Here is a 19,871-nt window from a genome sequence, read left to right as displayed (position 1 = left end):
TGTTAACATAACTGTAAATTAGGCTGTCAAATCAATGGTGCATCCACAAATTGATTCTGTATTTATGAACTACGACACTCTCCTCGAGGATATATCGAACAATTATGAACAAAAGAATAACAGCTTACGGATCCAAAGTAGTATCTATTAATGTATGTTTTTGACTTACCCAGGAGAAACGTGAGGATTCCCAGTGCAAGGAGCCTCTATCCCTGGGAACTCTCTCCTGCTATATGACCAGATAAGATGAAATACGACAGCAAGAGAAGCAGACATCCCAGAAAGAGCAGAAAAAGAGCAAGGGCAATTGACTTTCAGGAGATTCTATCTAACGATTCAACAGAAACATGCGATTTTGAGACAAAAGAAGTTGCCAGAAACACCAGTGATTATTCCAACATATCTAGGTAAGCATGGTTCAACAACAAATGGTCAATGAATATAAATATGATGTGTGTTCAACAATGAAGGATTTTCTTTAACACTGAAAAGTTGTATAATAGTAACCTTGTTACCTAAAGTGACAAATCCTACTACCATTAGAGAGTTTAAATTCATTGTTTGTTGTTCTATGTTATACAAGCTAATAGCTAAGGTGTTCTATCTTAGAATCAACAAGTAAGTGCTTCTTTAATCTCTAAAACATAGGTTGGATTCATCCTAAATGGAAAACATAGCCTTTCCCTCCAAGACCAAACCCTCGCAACTACTCAAACACAATTATAATTGCAATAACAAACTCCCCACAACCTGTTCGACACAATTCCTCATCATCTTCTAATGTTAATTATACCACTAGTTTGAAATACTTGAAACTAATTTCTTGTACCACCTTGACCTTTATGCGTTTGGTCTTCCCAAAATATGTTGCGATCAATGTTAACTCCCATATTAACGGCCTTTCCCTCCAAGACCGACCCCCTCACAACTACTCAAACACAATTATAACCGCAATAACAAACTCCCCATAACCTGTTCGACGCAATTCCTCAATGGTAAATATGTTACTACAACAACACCATATCCCAACTTCAGCTTACGTTCACCTCCCCAAAAATTAAATCAATATGTTAATTATATAACGAGCTAAAATTACCACAATGCATCAATAAGCTAAAATTACCACAATGAATTTTGATGATGAAATTCATACCTGAAGAACCCTTACGGCTAAAGTCGAGTACGAATGTTTGAAAGTCGATTGTGAAATTTGGAAGAAAGAGATTTAATAACGAATTTTTTGGAGATCGATTCTGAAATGTGGAAGAAACGAATTATTCTCAAATATAAGCTGAAGTTGGATGAAAGAGATTTAACGGCTTGCAGAAGGGTATTTTCATCTAAGAAAATATGCCTTAACAAGTTAAGGCTATTTTAACAAAGCCTTTTTATTTGGGGCAAAAATTTAAAAGTCACTCTAATTTGGGTCTATATTTGAGAATAACCCAATTACTTTAGCTGACTGGCTACAGCATGTCCATCTTTTCAATTATGAGTCATTTTTTTAAAAAAATGATCATCCCATATCCTTTTCCCTTTTTTAAATTCAAAATTTAATGTTTAATAATTATGTGAGTCCATATGCCACATGTATGATTTTATTCATCATTTTGCTCTACCCCAGGTGTGAGTTCTACGCGGCATACTTTTTGGGGTTGTGGTCATATTGTATTTAATAGGCATACATTTATTAACATTGGAGCGTACGCCGAAACTAAACTAGCTTAAGGGGCTGACTATGGATGTCACTCAACAATGATGTTCCAGAAAAAATAACATGGTTTAATTAATTGACAGTTCACTTGTGTTTTACAATTTCCATGAGCAATTGACAACAAGCGCATCTACACCATCACCCAGAAATACAGTTATCTCAAACAGAAAGACATCAAAGATTTTAGTAGTCCACAGTAAATGATCAAAATGTACATTATATTTTAGCATGACATTGAATTTATCAAACAATCCACTGAAAGTCCTGAAAACCTACCAAGTTCAACATAACTCCTACAATATAAGAATACCAACAAAGATCTGCCATTGCTCTGTAGATACTTGAGGAAAAGAAAATTGAAAACCTATAATGATAGAATGACACTCTTATTCCTTGCAAATTAACATGGAAGCCACCCATTACTGGTTGATGCTATTCCATATCCTTTGAGAATGAATTCTGATATCATTATGCAAACTTCTATAAAACCCAAGGAAATATAGTTAAGTCGCCAAAAGCAATAAAATAATTTCAATTGCATCTTTGAAAGATACATCCCCTTAGTTGAACCCATTGCAAAATATAATATACACACGGACCAACAAGTTCAAAGATGATCGCAGATGGCATTCGTGAACTCAGTTGTTGATGCGGTACCACCAAGGTCACCTGTTCGATACTTTCCCTCTGCAATTGTTTTTAGGATGGCATCCTGAATGCGATCAGCTTTATCATGAAGCTCCAGATGACGAAGCATGGAGACAGAACTCAAAAGCAAAGCAGTTGGATTTGCCAAATTCTGCAATCATAATTTTGGGTCAAAACAGATCAATTAATAGGAAAAAGAGGGGGGGTGGAGGGCGCATGCCCAGTGAATGGCAGAGAAAGATAGTGAACCACATTTAAAAAAAATGAGTGTCGCTGAACAACAGAGTACCTCTGGAGGCATATTATATATAATATGGATGTGTGTCAAGCATACACTGTGTACATCCTTAATTCATTTTCCAATTTAGGTGTGGTCGTCTTCATAGACACCAAAAAGTCTAGGGCTGCATATCGGTCGGTTCGGTTCGGTTTTGAAGTTTATCGGTTTTACATATTGATTATCGGTTTGTAATAAAGCTAAAAGAACCATTAAGATATCGGTTTATCGCTTATTGATTGTTATCGGGTTGGTTATCGGGTTAAACCGTTAACATTCAAAATATTTTCCAAACATACAGTACTATGTTTAGATGCATTTATTCATCCCAAAATAACATGGCAACACAACAGCAAGCAGTAAACAAAATCAGATAAAGAACTTCACACGCAAAACAGTGTTTGTCTTCAATGGTTGGGAAGTCTATTACGCAAATACATACAGTCAAGACCTTCAGGGATTTGAACAAAAACTTGCAGTTACACCAATTACACAAAATGGCACAAAGAAGAAAGGAACTATCAGTAACAACAACACGCCAGGAAAAAAAACACTCAGGAAAGTGACATGGCTCTGTCAACCTGGCAACAAAATTGTAAATCTAATGACTATTCCAGGGATACACCTTTTACACACACTTCAGCTAAATATGATTACGATTACTAAAAGGGATAAAAATGATGGCATAAGGTGCATTCAACGATCAAAATAGATCATGATACACTCTCTGTTGGAACGGAGTACATGACTACAAATACTGGAAGTGAACTTAACACTGATCTGATGTGTTAGGCTCCACTAGTATCTATATCTGTTTATCTAACCACAATCTCTTTGACCTTATATTTAGCATAGAATTATCAGTGGAGAAACAACTTTGCAGCCACTTCAAACAACAAAGTTATAGTCCAAAGCAGTTTTGCAGTGAAACAAGATAGGCTCAAAATATTAATCCTATGCCAGTAATTTGTGCACATTATAAACAAAAATGGTTAAGAACAACAGCAGTTCCTCCTGTCCAGCAGATATCCCAGACCTATTAGCATTTCGCTATTGCACTTGCAACATCAATAGTATCTAGGAATTCTTAGTTTCTCCGTAGTTATACTTGAGAACTAAAAAATTAGATCATGTGACACCATAAAGATCATCTTGTATACATAAAAGAATACTTTAAACCAAACTCACAATACTTTCAAGAATTCATTCAACCACACACACCTGCAGGAGCACTACCAGTACCAACATCATATTCACAATACTGCAAGACACAAAGAGTACATGGACAGAAATTGAAGATGGAGAAGAAAACTTCTAAGAATAAGATCGAGGCTTCGAGCAAAGGAAAAAACTCTTACCTGTTGAGAGCAAAAGCAAAAATTTCTTTGGTCTCTACAGAATATCAGTAAAACTTGAGCTTCAATATTGAGATTTCAGCAAAAATTCTGAATATTGAGAGAGAAGCCAGCAAAAATTCTGAATATTGAGATAGAAGCGCTAAGACAGTGTCGAGTGAGGCAGAGCTGCAGAGTGAAAATTGAAAGATTTTGGATTTTTGATCTCTATAATCTATTCTCTAACCCTAGTCATAAATGAGTAATGGGTGACTGGGTGTGGAACGGGTAATGTAATATTGTAATGGGTGGGAATTTGGGCTTGGGATTTGGGCCACTAGTGGAACGGGAAATATGGGTGGGAATTATAATTGGGGCCAGACCAGTGTGTAATTAGGTGTACTGGTGTATTACCTTTATCGGGTTATCGGGTGGCTCGATAAAAATTTAGAGAACCCGAGCCCCGAACCGATAACCCGTTAATTGAGTTTTTAAAATCGACACCCGACCCGCTAACTAAAAAAACCGAACTGTTAACCGATAACCAAATTATCGGTTCGGGTTAACGGTTTGAAGCCGAAATTTGCACAGCCCTACCAAAAAGAATTCAAATAAGAATCCTCTAATTAAGACAAGAATATATTTTGCAGTTGCTTCTCATTCAACATTTAGTTCTATAAAGGGGGAAAACAGGGACCTCATATGCAGAATGTAAAAAGAATTTTAAAAAAAAAGGGACAGCTCAGTACACGAAGCATCCCTTGTTAATGCAGGTCGGGAGAAGGGTCGCACCCAAGGGGATGTAATGCAGGCTGACTACACCAACACAAACATCAGTGGCTGATTCCACAGTGTGACCTATAGGTCACATGGAGGCAACTTTAATGTTGCTCGAATCTCCCGTCGCTCCAAGAAAAGGAATAACTGTAAAAAATAATTCTCTATTTCTTGGTGCGTAAAGAAAGCAAAACACATAAGCCTGGCAAGAATAATAATGCTCAGTAACCTCTCACTTTATTTCCTACAGCACGGAGATGCATGCTGCTGATTTTATTTGCTACTTCAGTAGAAGCACATACGCAAGGATGTCCATGTTTGTTAATTAGGTACCACAGATATTAGTAAAGGTTTAATGGATGCCCACTTCACTTCATTTTGACATAGAGGTAAACACTAGGAATGGAAATTAGGGCGGAGCAGGGCAAAATTTGTTTTGAAACGTTTTAAATGGAGCAGGGCAGGTGGGGAGGCACAACTGTTATCCATTTATAGTTCTTCTTTCATCAATGTATTAGTTAGTTGTTTGTATATCTCCATAGATGAAACTTTTGCATGTTTATTTGGCTTTCTTGACACACTTTAGATCTCTGTTTTATTTCAAATAGGATGGGATTATACTATCCATTTAGGAAATATCAACAAAAATAAATTGTTTTTACAAAGCTTCTGGAAAAACATTTCTTTAAAAGAATAAAAAAATTGTTCACAAGGTTCAGATTTTTCATTATTCCAGCTACAGGACTAATTAGCAGAACAGTACTGATACAGAAACCATCAAATTTTCTGTCTCAATTTTATTTTAAGATTTGAATGAGCCTAATTTCATATAAGGATGTGAATCACGAAAAAAAAATGAAAAAACAGTTTAAAAAAGATTGAATGGGGCAGGGCAAGGCGGTCAAAATCTTAAGAGAGCCAAGGCAGCCCCACCCCACCCCGTCTTGTCAATCCCTAGTAAACAAAAAGTGGTCGTCTTTTCATAAAATAGGTAATTTATTAGGTGTCCTCACCAGTCTCCAACTTATCCACAACCTAAATCATCATCTCTAGGCAGATTTTATACCAACTCTATACAACAACATAAGAGTGTAATCCCACAAGTGAAGCCTGGGGAGTGTGGTGTGTAGGCAGCCTTACCCCTACCTTGAACAGGTAGAGAGAGAGGCTGATTCTGGCACACCCTCAGCTCAAGTAAAGCATATCAAAAATCAAGTAGGTAAAGCAAATATAGTAGTGAAAATCCATACTAAAAACAATGAAGAAAACAGTAGCAACAAAAAACAATATAATAACTGAAGTCCACGAGGCACTAAAACTGAAGAATAAGATAGGAGAGTTAAAAACACAATACGGCCTCCAAATCCTCCTGGCTAGGGTCAAGCCCTCGGTAAATTCCAGGCGCGTCATGTCTTGTCTAATCACCTCTCCCAAATACTTCTTCAGCTTACCTCTACCCCTCCTCCTATCTACTATACTATAGTCAAGCCCTCACACCTCATGGTGGCATGCTTGCATCTCCTATTTACATTCCCAAACCATCTCAATTTCACCTCATTCATCTTGTCCACCACGAAGGTCATTTCCACCTTATCCCAAATATCTTCGTTCATAATTCTCTCTCTTCTAATATGCCCACACATCCATCTCAACATCGTTATTTCTGCTTTTTTTTCATCGTCTGAACGTACAAGTTCTTGACCGGCCAACACTCCATTACATACATCAGTTGGTCTGACCACCATTTTACAGAACTTACTTTTAAGGCTTGGGAGCACATTTTTATCACACACCACGCCCTCATTTCATCTACCCCACTCCAATACGATGTAACATCCTCCTCTTTTCATCCACCCCACTCCAATATGATGTGTAACATCCTCGTCAATCACCCTATTCCCTTGGTTTATTGACCCAAATACTTGAACTTCCTCTATTGGAGATAACTTACGTATTGGTCCTCACTTCCACGTCTGTCATGTGAATAACGTCAGTGAACTTGCACTCCATTTATTTCGTCTTAGTCATGCTCAACTTGAACCCTCTAGACTCTAAAGTCTTTTCTCCAAACCTCCAACCTGGCATTAACTCTACCACATGTCACATCTAGGAGTGTTCATGGTTCAATTTGGATCGATTTTTGATTAAAAATCAAAATCAAACCAATTTAGTCAATTTTTAAATTTCTAAAACCAAACCAAATAAAAAAATAACCATCGATTTGGTTCTTGTCAATTTGGTTCGATTTTTCCAGTTTATAACTGCTTAAGATAATCTTTTTCGATCAAATTTTGGGCTTTTATTACTTAATCAAATAAAAGTACAAACATGTAGGCCAAGCAGGCCAAAAACAAAACAAGACACAATAAAACAAACACAACAAATTTAAAATAATCCTAAAGCCCCACTTAGCCACTCGGAAGCAAGCCCAACCCGCTTCCATTTTATTACATATACCCAAAAAATAGGGTTTCCTATTCTCACTTTCAACCTAACATTTTCCTTGCCCCTCCACACCTCCACACCTGAGCAATGTTGCCGCTGCATATGGTTTCTCCTCCCATTTCTTTGGATCATCAATACTCTTCCTTTGGGAGCTCGATTTGCTTAAAAATCAGCTTTCAAGAGTAAGTATTCTTCTCTCCAGTTTTGCCGTCTTTTTTGATTTCTTTCACTGGCTGTTGCTTCCTTCTTAGCTGTGTTCTTCGGTGGGTGGATATGTTTTACATATTTTGCTGAAAGCTCCCGTCAGCGGAAGTGGACTTGTTCTACTAGGTAAGCTTCAATACTCATCCCTTTGCATTTCTGTGGTATAGTTCTGACCAATCTCCCTTTGCAGGTGGATTCGATGTTGAGTGCATGGGAAGCTCGACACATCCACCCCATAGTGAGCAAATCAACCTCCAAGTTTATCATTACTAAATCGACCCTAGAACCTTCCCATTTTGCCGAGTCCTTTTTGATAGTTGAAGTAGTGTAGGCTATATAGCATTTCACTTTTTTTGAACCCTTTGTGGATATTTAAATATTGGTCAAGTGAAAAACCTTGTGTTTTAGCCTTCCCTACCCCATTATCCATTAATAGGTGATACTCTTACGTACGGAAACTTTAGGTTGTCGTTGTTGATGATCTTCTTTCCTATTGTTTCCATATTGTTAAAACGCACAAAAATGTAGTTACCTTTATCTATTGCTAGATTTGCTAGGTAATCTGCAAGTTGATTGCCCTCTTTTATGATATGCTGAAATTTTATTTGCTTTTCTGCAAGAATGAGATTTATATCTGCAATCATGTTGGTAATACTCCATGAACATGCCCACTCGCCATCTAGAACTTTACAAAGGAGTAATGAATTTGTTTGTACTATGATGTTGTTATGTTGTGTCATCTTGAAATGTTTACTAGCTTCTAGGGTAGATGTTTCTTCTGTCACTGTGTTAGTAGTGTTATCTGAAATAGTCCCCTTTGCATATTGTAGATCACCATTAGCATCTCTTAGGAAAAAAAAAGCATAACATACCCCCAAATTTCCTCTAGATGCTCCATCAGTATTGTAATTGATCCATCCTTCTAGGGAAACTCCCATAATTCTTTGATGACCTTCACCTTAGGTTTGAATTCATATAGCTCCTTTTAGCTCCTTTAGCATTCCTGGTCAATTTCCTGGAAGGTTTTCTCATTCTGAGTAGCATATGCATGATTGCTAGGTAATCTGCAAGTTGATTGCCCTCCCTAATGATATGCTAAAATTTTGTTTGCTTTTCTGCAAGAATGAGATTTATATCTGCAATCATGTTGGTAATGCTCCATGGACATGCCCACTCACCATCTAGAACTTTATAAAGAAGTAATGAATTTGTTTGTACTATGATGTTGTTATGTTGTGTCAACTTGCAATGTTTACTAGCTTCTAGGGTAGATGTTGCTTCTGTCACTGTGTTAGTAGTGTTATCTGAAGTAGTCCCCTTTGCATATAGTAGATCACCATTAGCATCTCTTAGGCAAAAAAGGCATAAGAACATACCCCCAAATTTCCTTTGGATGCTCCATCAGTATTGTAATTGACCCATCCTTCTAGGGAAACTCTCATAATTCTTTGATGACCTTCACCTTAGGTTTGAATTCATCTAGCTCCTTTAGCGTTCCTCGTCAATTTCCTAGAAGGTTCTCATTCTGAGTAGCATATGTATGTTTCTGACGACATTATGAATAATCCTCAAAACAATCAACCTCTTCCCTTCGTGTTGGCTAATGTTTCTATTCCTCCACATTTCCCATACTATAATGCTTGGAAGAGTTTTATAGTATGGTTTAAGATCTTTCTTCACTTCAGTTCCCCACCATAGCATGATCACCGCTCTTAGACTAAGGCCTTCAATATTCAATCTTGCAAAAGAGCAAAAGTAGGACCATCTCATGTTAGCAATAAATGATCTTAAGAAAACATATGCTAGTGTCTCTTGATTTGGATTTCAGCACCAAACATCTAGAGGTTTATTTCCCATCTCCTCAATTTGTCATCCATTGAAATTTTAAATTTCCAGAGCCTCCACATGAAAATATAATCTTGAATGGTAACCGTTTGATCCATATCGACTTATACTATCTTATTTGGGTTTTCCCTATCAGACTTAACTATGAACACCCCTTCTATACTCAGCATCAAATATGGTCTGTCACACTCACTTTCTTGATTTGGTGGCTTAACATTTTGCACCATATGTTCCACTACCTCAGCAGTAAACATTCCACCCAGTATCTCTAAGTCCAGTTCTCCATTCTTAGTTGCTTCATTCCCTGTGTAAGTATACAAATCTTCCAACCCAATCCAATTATCATGCCATGCCACACTATAGAGGATCATTTTTTTAATGTTCCACTAGATTTGATGCTCTACCAAGTCTCTAGCTTGCAGCATTTCCTTCCATACCTGTGATCCTCCCCTTCTCATTTTCCATATTACCAAATTACAATGGACTTTGTTTTTCATGTACTCACTCCAAATGAAGTTTTAGGTTCTGAAATTCCAGCACAATTTACGAAACAATGCCATGGATACATCTTTGATTGATCAGAAACCTAATCTTCCTTCTTCCTCTGGTAAGCATAAATTCCTCCACTTAATCCAATGTCTACCTTTACCTCCAATATAGCTACTCCGAAGAAATTGTGTCATTAGCTGTTGAATTTGGTTCAACACATTTTGAGTGAGGGTTCATAATTGACAAGCAATGTATAGGAATACTCTGAAACACATGCTTAATCAGAATTGCCCTCTCGCCATAAGATAATGACTTTCCTTTCCATGCATGTAGTTTGGAGCTGATTATTTGGACCATCTAATTGTAGTAACCCTTTTGCTTTCTCCTGTAGAAAATAGGACACCCTAAGTGGGTAAAGGGAAAGTCTTTCCTTAGTATGCCCCTTGCTACTTCTGCTAATATCACATCCCTTCCTGATGCATTATGATGCTTGTCGATGGCACTTTTTTCCTTGTTGATCTTCTAGCATGATGCTCCTTCGTACTTTTTCAGTGTGTCAGCCACCATTTTCATATTACTTGCCTCTACTTTGCACAAAATTATCACATTATCTGCAAAGGCCATGTGATTTATTACTGGGCTTCCTCTTGGCATGCCAAACCTACTCTTTTTTCATCGGTATAGAGTTTAGTGCTCTAGATAGAACCTCAGCTGCTAGAAGAGCAGAGTAACTGTTTCAGTCCTATGGATGAACTGCAAAATTCTTTAGGCTGACCATTCAACAAGATTTGAGTACCAGTTGTTTACTATCAACCTATACACCATATCAACTATCCTTCCACTAACACCAATTTACCTATCTACTCTATCATAAGCTTTCATCATATCTAGCTTGATTACCAGATTACGAGGTTTACCCCTTTTCCTGATTTCAGCTATGATCTCTTGTACCAACAATACATTTTCGGCAATACTTCGTCCCTCTACAAAACCAGCTTGTTCACTAGAGATGATCCTAGGAAATACTGCCTTGATTCTTCCAGATATGATCCTAGAGAATATTTTGTTGATTAAATTTCTTAGAGATATGGATCTTAAGTCAGAAAATGTGTTCACCATCACCTTCTTAGGATGTTTGAGTTACAAACCTAGGAAGTTCTGCTCCACGGAAGAAAGACCGTACCATCTTGTAAATGTCCTCTCCAATTATCACCCATGTATCTTGATAGAAAGCCATCTGGCCCACTTGCACTATTTCCATTTAATCCCAAGACTACTTCATGTACTTCCTCCTTAGTTGGCATGCTTTGCAACTGATTATTTTCTTCACTTCCTATTTCAGTGGGTAGCTCATCCAGCATATCAAAATTGGTACTACCTGGTTGTTTCTTGAATTGGTCTTTGTAGAATTGCATTGTTGCTTCTGCAATATCTTCCTGTTGTTCCAACCATTCCCCTTCTTCATATTGTATTCTAGTCAACCTCAATCTGCTTCTTCTCCCACTAACTACAGTATGAAAAAATTTGGTGTTCCTTTCCCGTCTTTAAACCACTCCTTTCCTACTTTTTGCTTCCAAAACTCCTCCACTCTGTGTAAGTATCTGTTCAGTTTTGCCTGAGCTTCATGTAATCTCTCTATTTGCACTTGATGGATTCCTCTCAAATTGCATTTCCTGCACTTTATTCACCTCCTCCAAAGTGGCAATTTCCTGAAAGATATTACCAAATGTTGCTTTGCTCCACTGTGAAATTGCCTTGACTTTCTTCATTTTAAATTGATACACAGAAAAAGGATTCACTAAAAAGTCAACCTGCCTACTTTGTTTGACAACCTCCATAAAAGGATCTTTTTTCAACCAGAAATTTTTTAGAAGAACTAGCTAATGATAAATTGATAATAATAAAATAATGGAGACATGAGACAAATATATCAACAAGATGAATGTATTTGAATCTTTAATAGTTGCATAATTGTAAAAGTTACTCCATTTCACATGTGTAAACATCCACAGAGTTAATATACAGCTTTAAATAAAATGGTCAAACCTTCAAAAATCAAAGGGGAAAGTCATCGAAAAGTAAATGGATGTCTTAGTAAAAATTATTAAAAACCGGCAACACCACACCACATATAGATAATTAGACTTAGGAGTGCGAGATTTAAGCATATTTTTTGAGAAATGAAATTTAAAAGTGTTGTAGTGCATGGGAAAGAAGTAAACTAAAATCAATTTAATGATTAAAAGATATTAAATATTTATAATTATTTATTTTTGAAATTGGCAAATACATATAATTATTTATGAAAAAATAATATCTGATATTCAAATAATTATGAAATTAATGTACATAATTTATCAGTTTGATTTGGTAACCTTTTTTTATTTTTTTTAGTAAAACCAAAACTAAACCAAATATTGACATTTTTCAAAGTTCAAACCTAAATGAAACCAACTGTAGGTTTTTTTATAATCGGTTTGTCTTAGTTCACGTTTTTGTTTGGTTTTTCACCAAACCATGAGCACCCATACTCATCAATTAGAACTATGCCATATGCAAACAGCATACACCATGCCACCTCTCCTTGGATATGATGTGTCAGTTCATCCATCACCAAGGCAAATAGAGACGCGCAAATAAATCCATATTTGCGGCTCAAAACACATCCAGCAATTTTTAATCGGAAGATTGACCAACTCAAGAAATTGTACAATCTGATGGCATGCTTCGGTAACACCTCTCAAGATGTTTAACCAAAGAAGATTCTTTTAAGACATTAGGATGGTGCATGAAAACTAGAATTGCTTTTGGAATCCTATGGTAGACAGCAGCCAAGAATGATTTAAGCTATGGTTAAGAAGTGAAGAGCCCAAAACGTTATTAAATTCAGTAGTTATAGTGAGATGCAGAAGAATCTCTATAGTGCCAGTTGACAGAGATCTCAACAATAGTTAATCTATTTCTATATATATTTGAATTTTTGTAATAATAGTATTAATAGAATACGTGAAGATACATGGACAACCATCCATAAAAATGCCTCAACAATAACACCAATAGACTAACACTTCATAATTATGTGTTGCCTGTCCAAACAATGCTTTAGACATATAAACCTATCGCATTGAATCTTAACATAGTAGCAGAACTCAAATTGCAGCTAAGATATGAGATTAAGCTTTTTTGAGATCATATTATGATTCTCATCATAACAAAAATAAGAGCTCTATTACCAGTAATACCAATAATTGTCATAAATGTCTTGTAAACCCTTACTTCAATTGATAATTAACTGTTGTATCTAAACTCTCAGTTTTCCTGATCAATTTTACTAATTAACATGTTAAGTCAGTTACTTTTGGTTTATAACCATCTCAATCTAAATGTTTATTCTCCTAAATAGCATTAAGCCAAGAACTTTTTGAACATTGTTTAACTAATCCCTGTGGAGACGATATTTTTCCATACTGAAGTTGACGCAGTACGAACTCATTTTATAGTGTGTTTTGTTCTCATCAGTAGCAAAGCCTGATATCAACGTAAACTAATCACCAATATGTATTATTGTGCATTCATTATTTATTACTAATAGGATTGAAGGGCATCATGACAAATTAAATGGAAAATACTCCTCCTATAGTTCACATCAATAGACTGCAAGCTGATTTAGCCTACCCGATGTGAGTGCAAAACTACATCAAAAAAGTAAATAATAGTAACTACAGCTATAAATATTATAACTAGGAAATGTTAAAGTTACTTTTTCAGATAAAGATAGGAAATACAAAACATATACATAAAACACACATGTGTGTAAATATATGTGTGTGTGTCTGTATATATATGCACATATGAATGCATGTAAGTGTGCCCAAGTTGAATGGAGTTGTACATAAATAAAAATTGAATGGAGTGAAATATCAGTGCTTAAAAATCGTTGAATCACTATTTATTTTAACATCAAAGTTATGAAATGACACAAAAAGTTGACCTCTATTTAGGGAGCGATACAAGATACCCACCCAATAATTGATTGAACGTTGTAATAGTTGATGGTTAAATGAGATTCTGATTATAGAAGCACTGGGACATGATATCCTATTTAAATACAAACCTTTCCGGCAATATCAGGTGCTGAACCATGCACGGCCTCAGCAAGAGCAACACCTCCCTCGCCAATATTGCAGCTGTAGGAGAAACATCATTAGGAATAACGAGACAAAATGAACTCACAAGGGAACAGATAGGTTTAAAGGAAAAAAGGCATGCCTAGGAGTTAAGCCCAAACCACCAATTAAACCGGCACAAAGATCACTGATTATATCTCCATAAAGGTTAGGCATCACCAGAACATCAAAAAGTGCTGGATTTTTAACAAGCTGTATGCATGAAAAGGAAGTACGTTATTTCACCTCAATTTTCTAAATAGTATTTATGAAACTTAAAATGAGGCTTGGTCCAACAACAACAAACCCGGTGTATTCCCACAAAGTGAGGTCTAGGGAGGGTAAAATGTACACAGTCCATACCGCTACCTCCGAAGAAGTAGAGAGGTTGTTTCCGATATAAAATGAGGCTCGGTCCAATACTGTTAAAACATTCTTGAACTTATTCATGGTTGTTCATTAAGATGAAGATCTATAAGACTGGTGTCACAATGAAGTGATTGATCTTTGATCATACCATCATACAGCAATTGTCAATGACAACTTCCTCATACTTTATCTCAGGGTACTTCTCCGCAACCTCTCGGCAACACTGGATAGAAAGAAAGAAAGTCAACTCCATAGTGCTAGTTCATAAAACATATAACTATAACGAAACACCTGACATAAGGAAAGACCTTAAGAAAAAGACCGTCTGTCTTTTGCATGATGTTGGCTTTGTGAATTGCAGACACTCTCTCTCTTCCGTGGGTCTTGGCATAGTGAAATGCGTACTCTGCAACCCTTAAACTTGCTTGACGGGTGATGATCTTGAGACTCTCAACCACACCCCTTACTACCTGGATACCAAATGCATATGAATTTGAAGATCTCAAGAAATAAGCTATTTTCTGTTAAATAATACAGAGAGATACTTACTTGATGTTCAAGACCACTGTACTCTCCTTCGGTGTTTTCTCTAATGGTGATGAGATTCACATCATCGTAGCGAGTCTTGTATCCAGGTAGGCTGTAGCAAGGTCTAACATTGGCATATAGATTTAACTCCTTCCTCAATGTAAGATTCAAGGAACGATGACCTTTTCCAATAGGAGTGGCCATTGGCCCTTTCAAACCAACCTTATTCCGTCTCACTGATTCAAGACTTTCCCATGTTAGAAAACTGTTGGTTCTAGGGTCTATCTCTTTCCCCACATAGTGTTCTTCCCATTCAATTGGTACCTCAGCAACCTTGAATATCTGTACTATTCAATAGAATTTAGCAATTTATAACCCAACATTTTAAGTAATAGAAAGCCTCGTTCCAAGGGGAGTCAGAGGCAGAGTATCGATACTGGGTTCATTTGAACCCGGTGCTTCCGATGCAGAGCATAAACTTATGTTTAAAGCTTCACGAAAAATGCAACAAATGGTATACACAAACCCATGATTTTTTAGTACAATTGGGACAATGCTAAAAACCTCAAAGGTTGAACCCTTAAAATTTAAATCCTGGATCCGTCTCTGAGGGAAGCACATCCACCATTAGCTTCCATTATTTACTTTTTTTAAAATCAAGGAAGCTTTTATTCATTTAGCATCCAGAAAATGCAAAAGGATTACACATCAACTTTCATTGGACAGTCAAGAAGAAAAATGCCAAGCAAAATAGCAAAATATAACCAACCATAATGCCCGTGAACCTCCGGGCAGGATTAGCAGAAGAACTCTTTGCCACACTCACACATCTTGATAAAATTAATAAGGACAGGATATTTATTTGTCCTTTTCAATACTAAATGATTTGACTTGATGATAAGAAAATCTGAAACATAATCAACAAGGGAAGTAGCATGTCCTTTCATCCAAAACAAAAAAGAGAAGCTATAGTAGTGGTACCAAAGAGTGCATTTTCTCTACTGCAATTATGATTTAGTACGAGTATCAATATAAGCACAACAAAAACAATGCTATTCCCAAAAGTGGGGTCTGTAGGGGTAGTGTGGGTAGTGTGTACACAGCCTTGCCCCTACCTTTGTGAAGTAGAGAGGCTGTTTTGGAAGGACCCTCGGACTAAAGCACAAAAACAACATACCTAGTGTAGTCCCACAAGTGGGTCTTACCATAAAATTAAGAAAAACTTACAACACGCGACAAGAGGAAATGTCCAACCCTTATGAAGAAAGGTTACAGCATTATCTCAAGACAGCCTTTTGGTTATCACTCTTATCAAAAAAGACAAATGATGACGCTACAACATTTTGCTTTGGCCAAAATTCTATTTCAACATTGGACAAGAATTATGAAAAGGGAGCATTTAGCGAGTGCAACAGGGAGAGACAGCGGCCAAACCAGAGGTTCAACCTACCAAGTACTATCTAATATTCCGAAGTGCAAATTTGTTACAAGAAAATAGAGGCAAAAAAGAGTGGATGAACAATAAAACATTGACGCAACAAAATTCTGATTTATTCTTTTAACAGATGCTGCAAGCAAGCAGTGGGAATATTAATCCGCATCTAATTATATATATCTAGTCTAGGGAAACAACAAAAGAACGCAATATTCCCATCGAAATCAAGAGAAATCAGAAGCAATAAAGGAAGAAAGGAGAAGCGGACCTGCTTGACAGACTCAGCAATCTCAGGGCCAATACCATCGCCGGGGAAAATAGTAGCGCGGATCAAGTTGGATTCGGAAGCTGCGGAAGTGAAGGTCCGACCCAAATACCTAATAGACGGTGCAACTGAATTACCGCCGCCTCCAAGGAATCTTTTCGCAATCTGAAAAGCCATTGTCTTCAATCCTTCGGATTGCAAATTGTTGATGTAAAAAGATACTATTGTGAGAAAGAAAGTTTAATAAAAAGAAAAGAAAAAGTTGTAAACGGAAAGAGAAATAATGCTTCTTCGGACTAGGGCTGCATATCGGCCGGGTCGGTTCGGTTTTGAAAATTATTTGTTTTACTTATTCATTATCTGTTTATATATATGCTAAACCGTTAAAGAACCGTTAAGATGTCGGTTATCGGTTTATTAGTTTTTCATTGTTATCGGTTCGGTTATCGGGTTAACCGTTAACATTAAACATATCTAATTTGAAGTCCAAAGCTAGTAAGCTACTGCCTAGGACCCTACTGCTTAGTGCTTTTTCTTGTTTCGATGCACAAAGTCCCTAGCATAAAGCCACAAATAGAATACAAAACATTAAAACTCAAGTCACAAATTAATTTAAAACTGCTAGCACAAACAGTTTGTTAGCGGAGATGTCATTGGCAAGTGTTTTGATCGCATACTACTAAGATATAAAAGCATTTAAGAAATGGTCATTTACACTTCTTGGTAGTGAACCCAAACTACCAGTGATGCTTGCTCTGTACAACTCTCTTGCTTGCTTATTGTTGTGACCCTTTGTCTTTTTTATTCATGACATATGTTAACCTCAGACATCATGGATAGTACTACATGTACTGTGCTTTAAACATTGCATCAATTTGAGCACAATTTTGTTGGCAACAAAGTCTCCTAGCGAGCGTATATATAAATTGATGTACTTGCAGCTAAGCAAACATCTCCGCTAACTTTTTTTTTAACTGCAGCAAATTGATGTGGATTGGGGGGTGGGGTGGGGTGGTATACAAGCGTATAAAGAGACATCAGATAGAAGAAGAAGAGATTATGGTGTACAAAGAGACATGGGAGATAGTCGGAGAGTGATATGAATATTTTCAACTTGAACATTAAAGTTCTTAGGTATAAGGTCTTTCTTAGATTTGTTTCATTCTCCAAATTTTCTATTGATCAAGGACCCTTGAGTTTTGAAGGTACATTTTCTCAAAATGTAGGAGCAGCATTAATTTCTAATTAAAACAGCAGTACTGTTGTCTTTCTTTATATGTGTAGATGCTTACTTTTTCTTGTTTATAGTATGTGGATTGTTTCTTATTAATAAGTGGTACCAGTTTCATAAACTCAATTATTTTCACTCAAGAAGATAAAGAATTGAAAAGGAAACTGTCAACAGTATAGTATAAACAATGCAATCGGCGTAGACCCTCAAATACATTTATCTTTATTCTAGATAAATGATCAACAAAAAGAATGATAGCATTACATGAGTATATGATGCATCAGTGTCAAGTCATTCAATTTATGTGATAGATTCAGATGTACCATGGGACCTTAGATCGTTGACCACAATTTCTTTACATCGTTACTACTATTTACTGAAATTTAAAACTATTTCTCTTATAGATTTCAGAGCTTCCGTGGAATATAGAAGTATTATGGAATACTTTTTCTATCTTTAGTACAGTTGGGCTCATAGATTTCATGAAATGGCTTTGATGGCCATGTGATATTTGACTTATAATAGATGTTGATTCTAGAGTTACACAAGTGGTATACTTGGCTAACATTGAGAACTGGAAACTAAAAAAATATTGTGATGGAATTTCTTAGGTGATCACCTGCACATGGCCACACTTTCATATTTGGAAGAAAAAGGTGCTAGGTACCTACCTGTCATGTGCTATTAGGTGATGTGAGATTTTATAGGTGATGTTTATGGTTTGAGCGAGATTATCTAAGTTATTTGGCCACCTATGTCCTTACCTAACCAACAAGGGGTTTACTCTACTCAACCCCTTGGGGAAGCCTGCCTTACCTTATTTGGGAACTGAGCAAACTGTTGTTTTAATGGTCCTCTTAAATGACATATGACGTTCATATTGGATAAATATCATGAAAGGTACCAAGTGACTCTGGAATTAAGAGTTTTAAGTGCATCAGATCAGAAACAAAGATGATCCATGCAATGATGCAAAACAAAGCAACAACAAACTGAAAAATCAGTTCAAATTACCGACTACAGTCAGTACACAGATAGCAAGAGCACAAAAAAGATCAGATTTTCACATCAAGAACTGCTAAATCCAAGCACCCCCTCCTCCCAAAAATCAAACCCCGCATTATTAATACTAAAATCAGTTCAAAACTCCAAATACAATCAGTATACATATAGCAGAAACACAAAAAAGATCAGATTTTTACATCGGGAAATGCTAAATTTAAGCAACCCTCCACCAAAAAAATAAACACCACGTGATTAATAGAAAATTCAGCTCAAATCACGAAGTACAATCAATACACATACAGCAGAAGCACAAAAAGATCAGATCTTCACATCACCCGTCTTCCTAAAAAACAAACCCCACATCATTAATACTAAAATCAGTTCAAATCTTCGGATACATTCAGCAGACCAATAGCAGAAACACAAAAAGGATCAGATTTTTACATCAAGAACTACTAAATTCAAGCAACCACACATCAATAATACTAAAATCAGTTCAAATCATTAAGTACAACCTATTCACGTACAGCAGAAACACAAAAAACATAGTGAACTGGAAATTAGAATATACATGAAATGAAGATATACCCAAACTAATCCCTTGAGTTTTCAGCAAATGTTGAGCTTGAAGCCTTGAATATCGACTTTTGGGTCTACTGATATTATCGGTTTGTTGAGAGAGAGAGAGAGAGAGAGAGAGAGAGGCGTAGTGAAAATTCAGAAATGAAATGTGAAATGAGTAAACTTAGGGGTCGTTTGGTTTGAAAACTATACCGGGATTATTTATGCTGGAATAAATTATATTGGGATTAATTATGATGAAATTATTTTTTATTGAGTGTTTGGTTTGTTGTATTTAAAGTAATATGCATGGTATAATTTTTAGGAATAAATTGATTGATTATCAAAATACCCTCCATCTTATTTAACTTTTATATATATATATATTTCTTTTTAAGCTTTAAATATTCATTTTTAAAAAATTTTATTATTTTTAAAGAAATTAAAATATATAAATAAACATAATTTATATATTTTACAACCATTTTGAACGGTAAACTGTCCAAAATTTATTTATTTGTGAATATATTATACATTAATTAAACATAATTTATGTGTGTGGGAGAATATATTACGTT

At 36.1% G+C, this 19,871-nt stretch overlaps 1 protein-coding gene across 3 annotated transcripts; it reads right to left on the bottom strand.

Annotated features, from left to right (window-relative positions):
- Positions 1-2,084: 2,084 nt before the first annotated feature.
- LOC107860083 (3-isopropylmalate dehydrogenase, chloroplastic) lies at positions 2,085-19,854 on the bottom strand. Of its 3 annotated transcripts, none has more exons than XM_016705305.2 (8): positions 19,321-19,854; positions 16,500-16,684; positions 14,818-15,138; positions 14,577-14,738; positions 14,417-14,491; positions 14,003-14,112; positions 13,848-13,920; positions 2,085-2,513 (listed from the first exon to the last, which is right to left on the bottom strand). In XM_016705305.2, the coding sequence occupies exons 2-8, from the start codon at positions 16,671-16,673 to the stop codon at positions 2,322-2,324; spliced, it is 1,107 nt and encodes a 368-aa protein (XP_016560791.2). In that variant the 5' UTR covers positions 16,674-16,684; positions 19,321-19,854; the 3' UTR covers positions 2,085-2,321. The 3 variants fall into 3 exon arrangements, with proteins under 3 accessions (XP_016560791.2, XP_047263229.1, XP_047263230.1); XM_047407273.1 differs by having other exon boundaries at positions 19,304-19,468; XM_047407274.1 differs by having other exon boundaries at positions 16,500-16,717; positions 19,321-19,439.
- Between the last annotated feature and the right edge of the window lie 17 nt (positions 19,855-19,871).

The sequence above is a fragment of the Capsicum annuum genome, chromosome 2 (genome assembly GCF_002878395.1).
Source record: "Capsicum annuum cultivar UCD-10X-F1 chromosome 2, UCD10Xv1.1, whole genome shotgun sequence".
NCBI lineage: Eukaryota > Viridiplantae > Streptophyta > Magnoliopsida > Solanales > Solanaceae > Capsicum > Capsicum annuum.
This window is presented reverse-complemented; position numbering and strand designations above follow the sequence as displayed.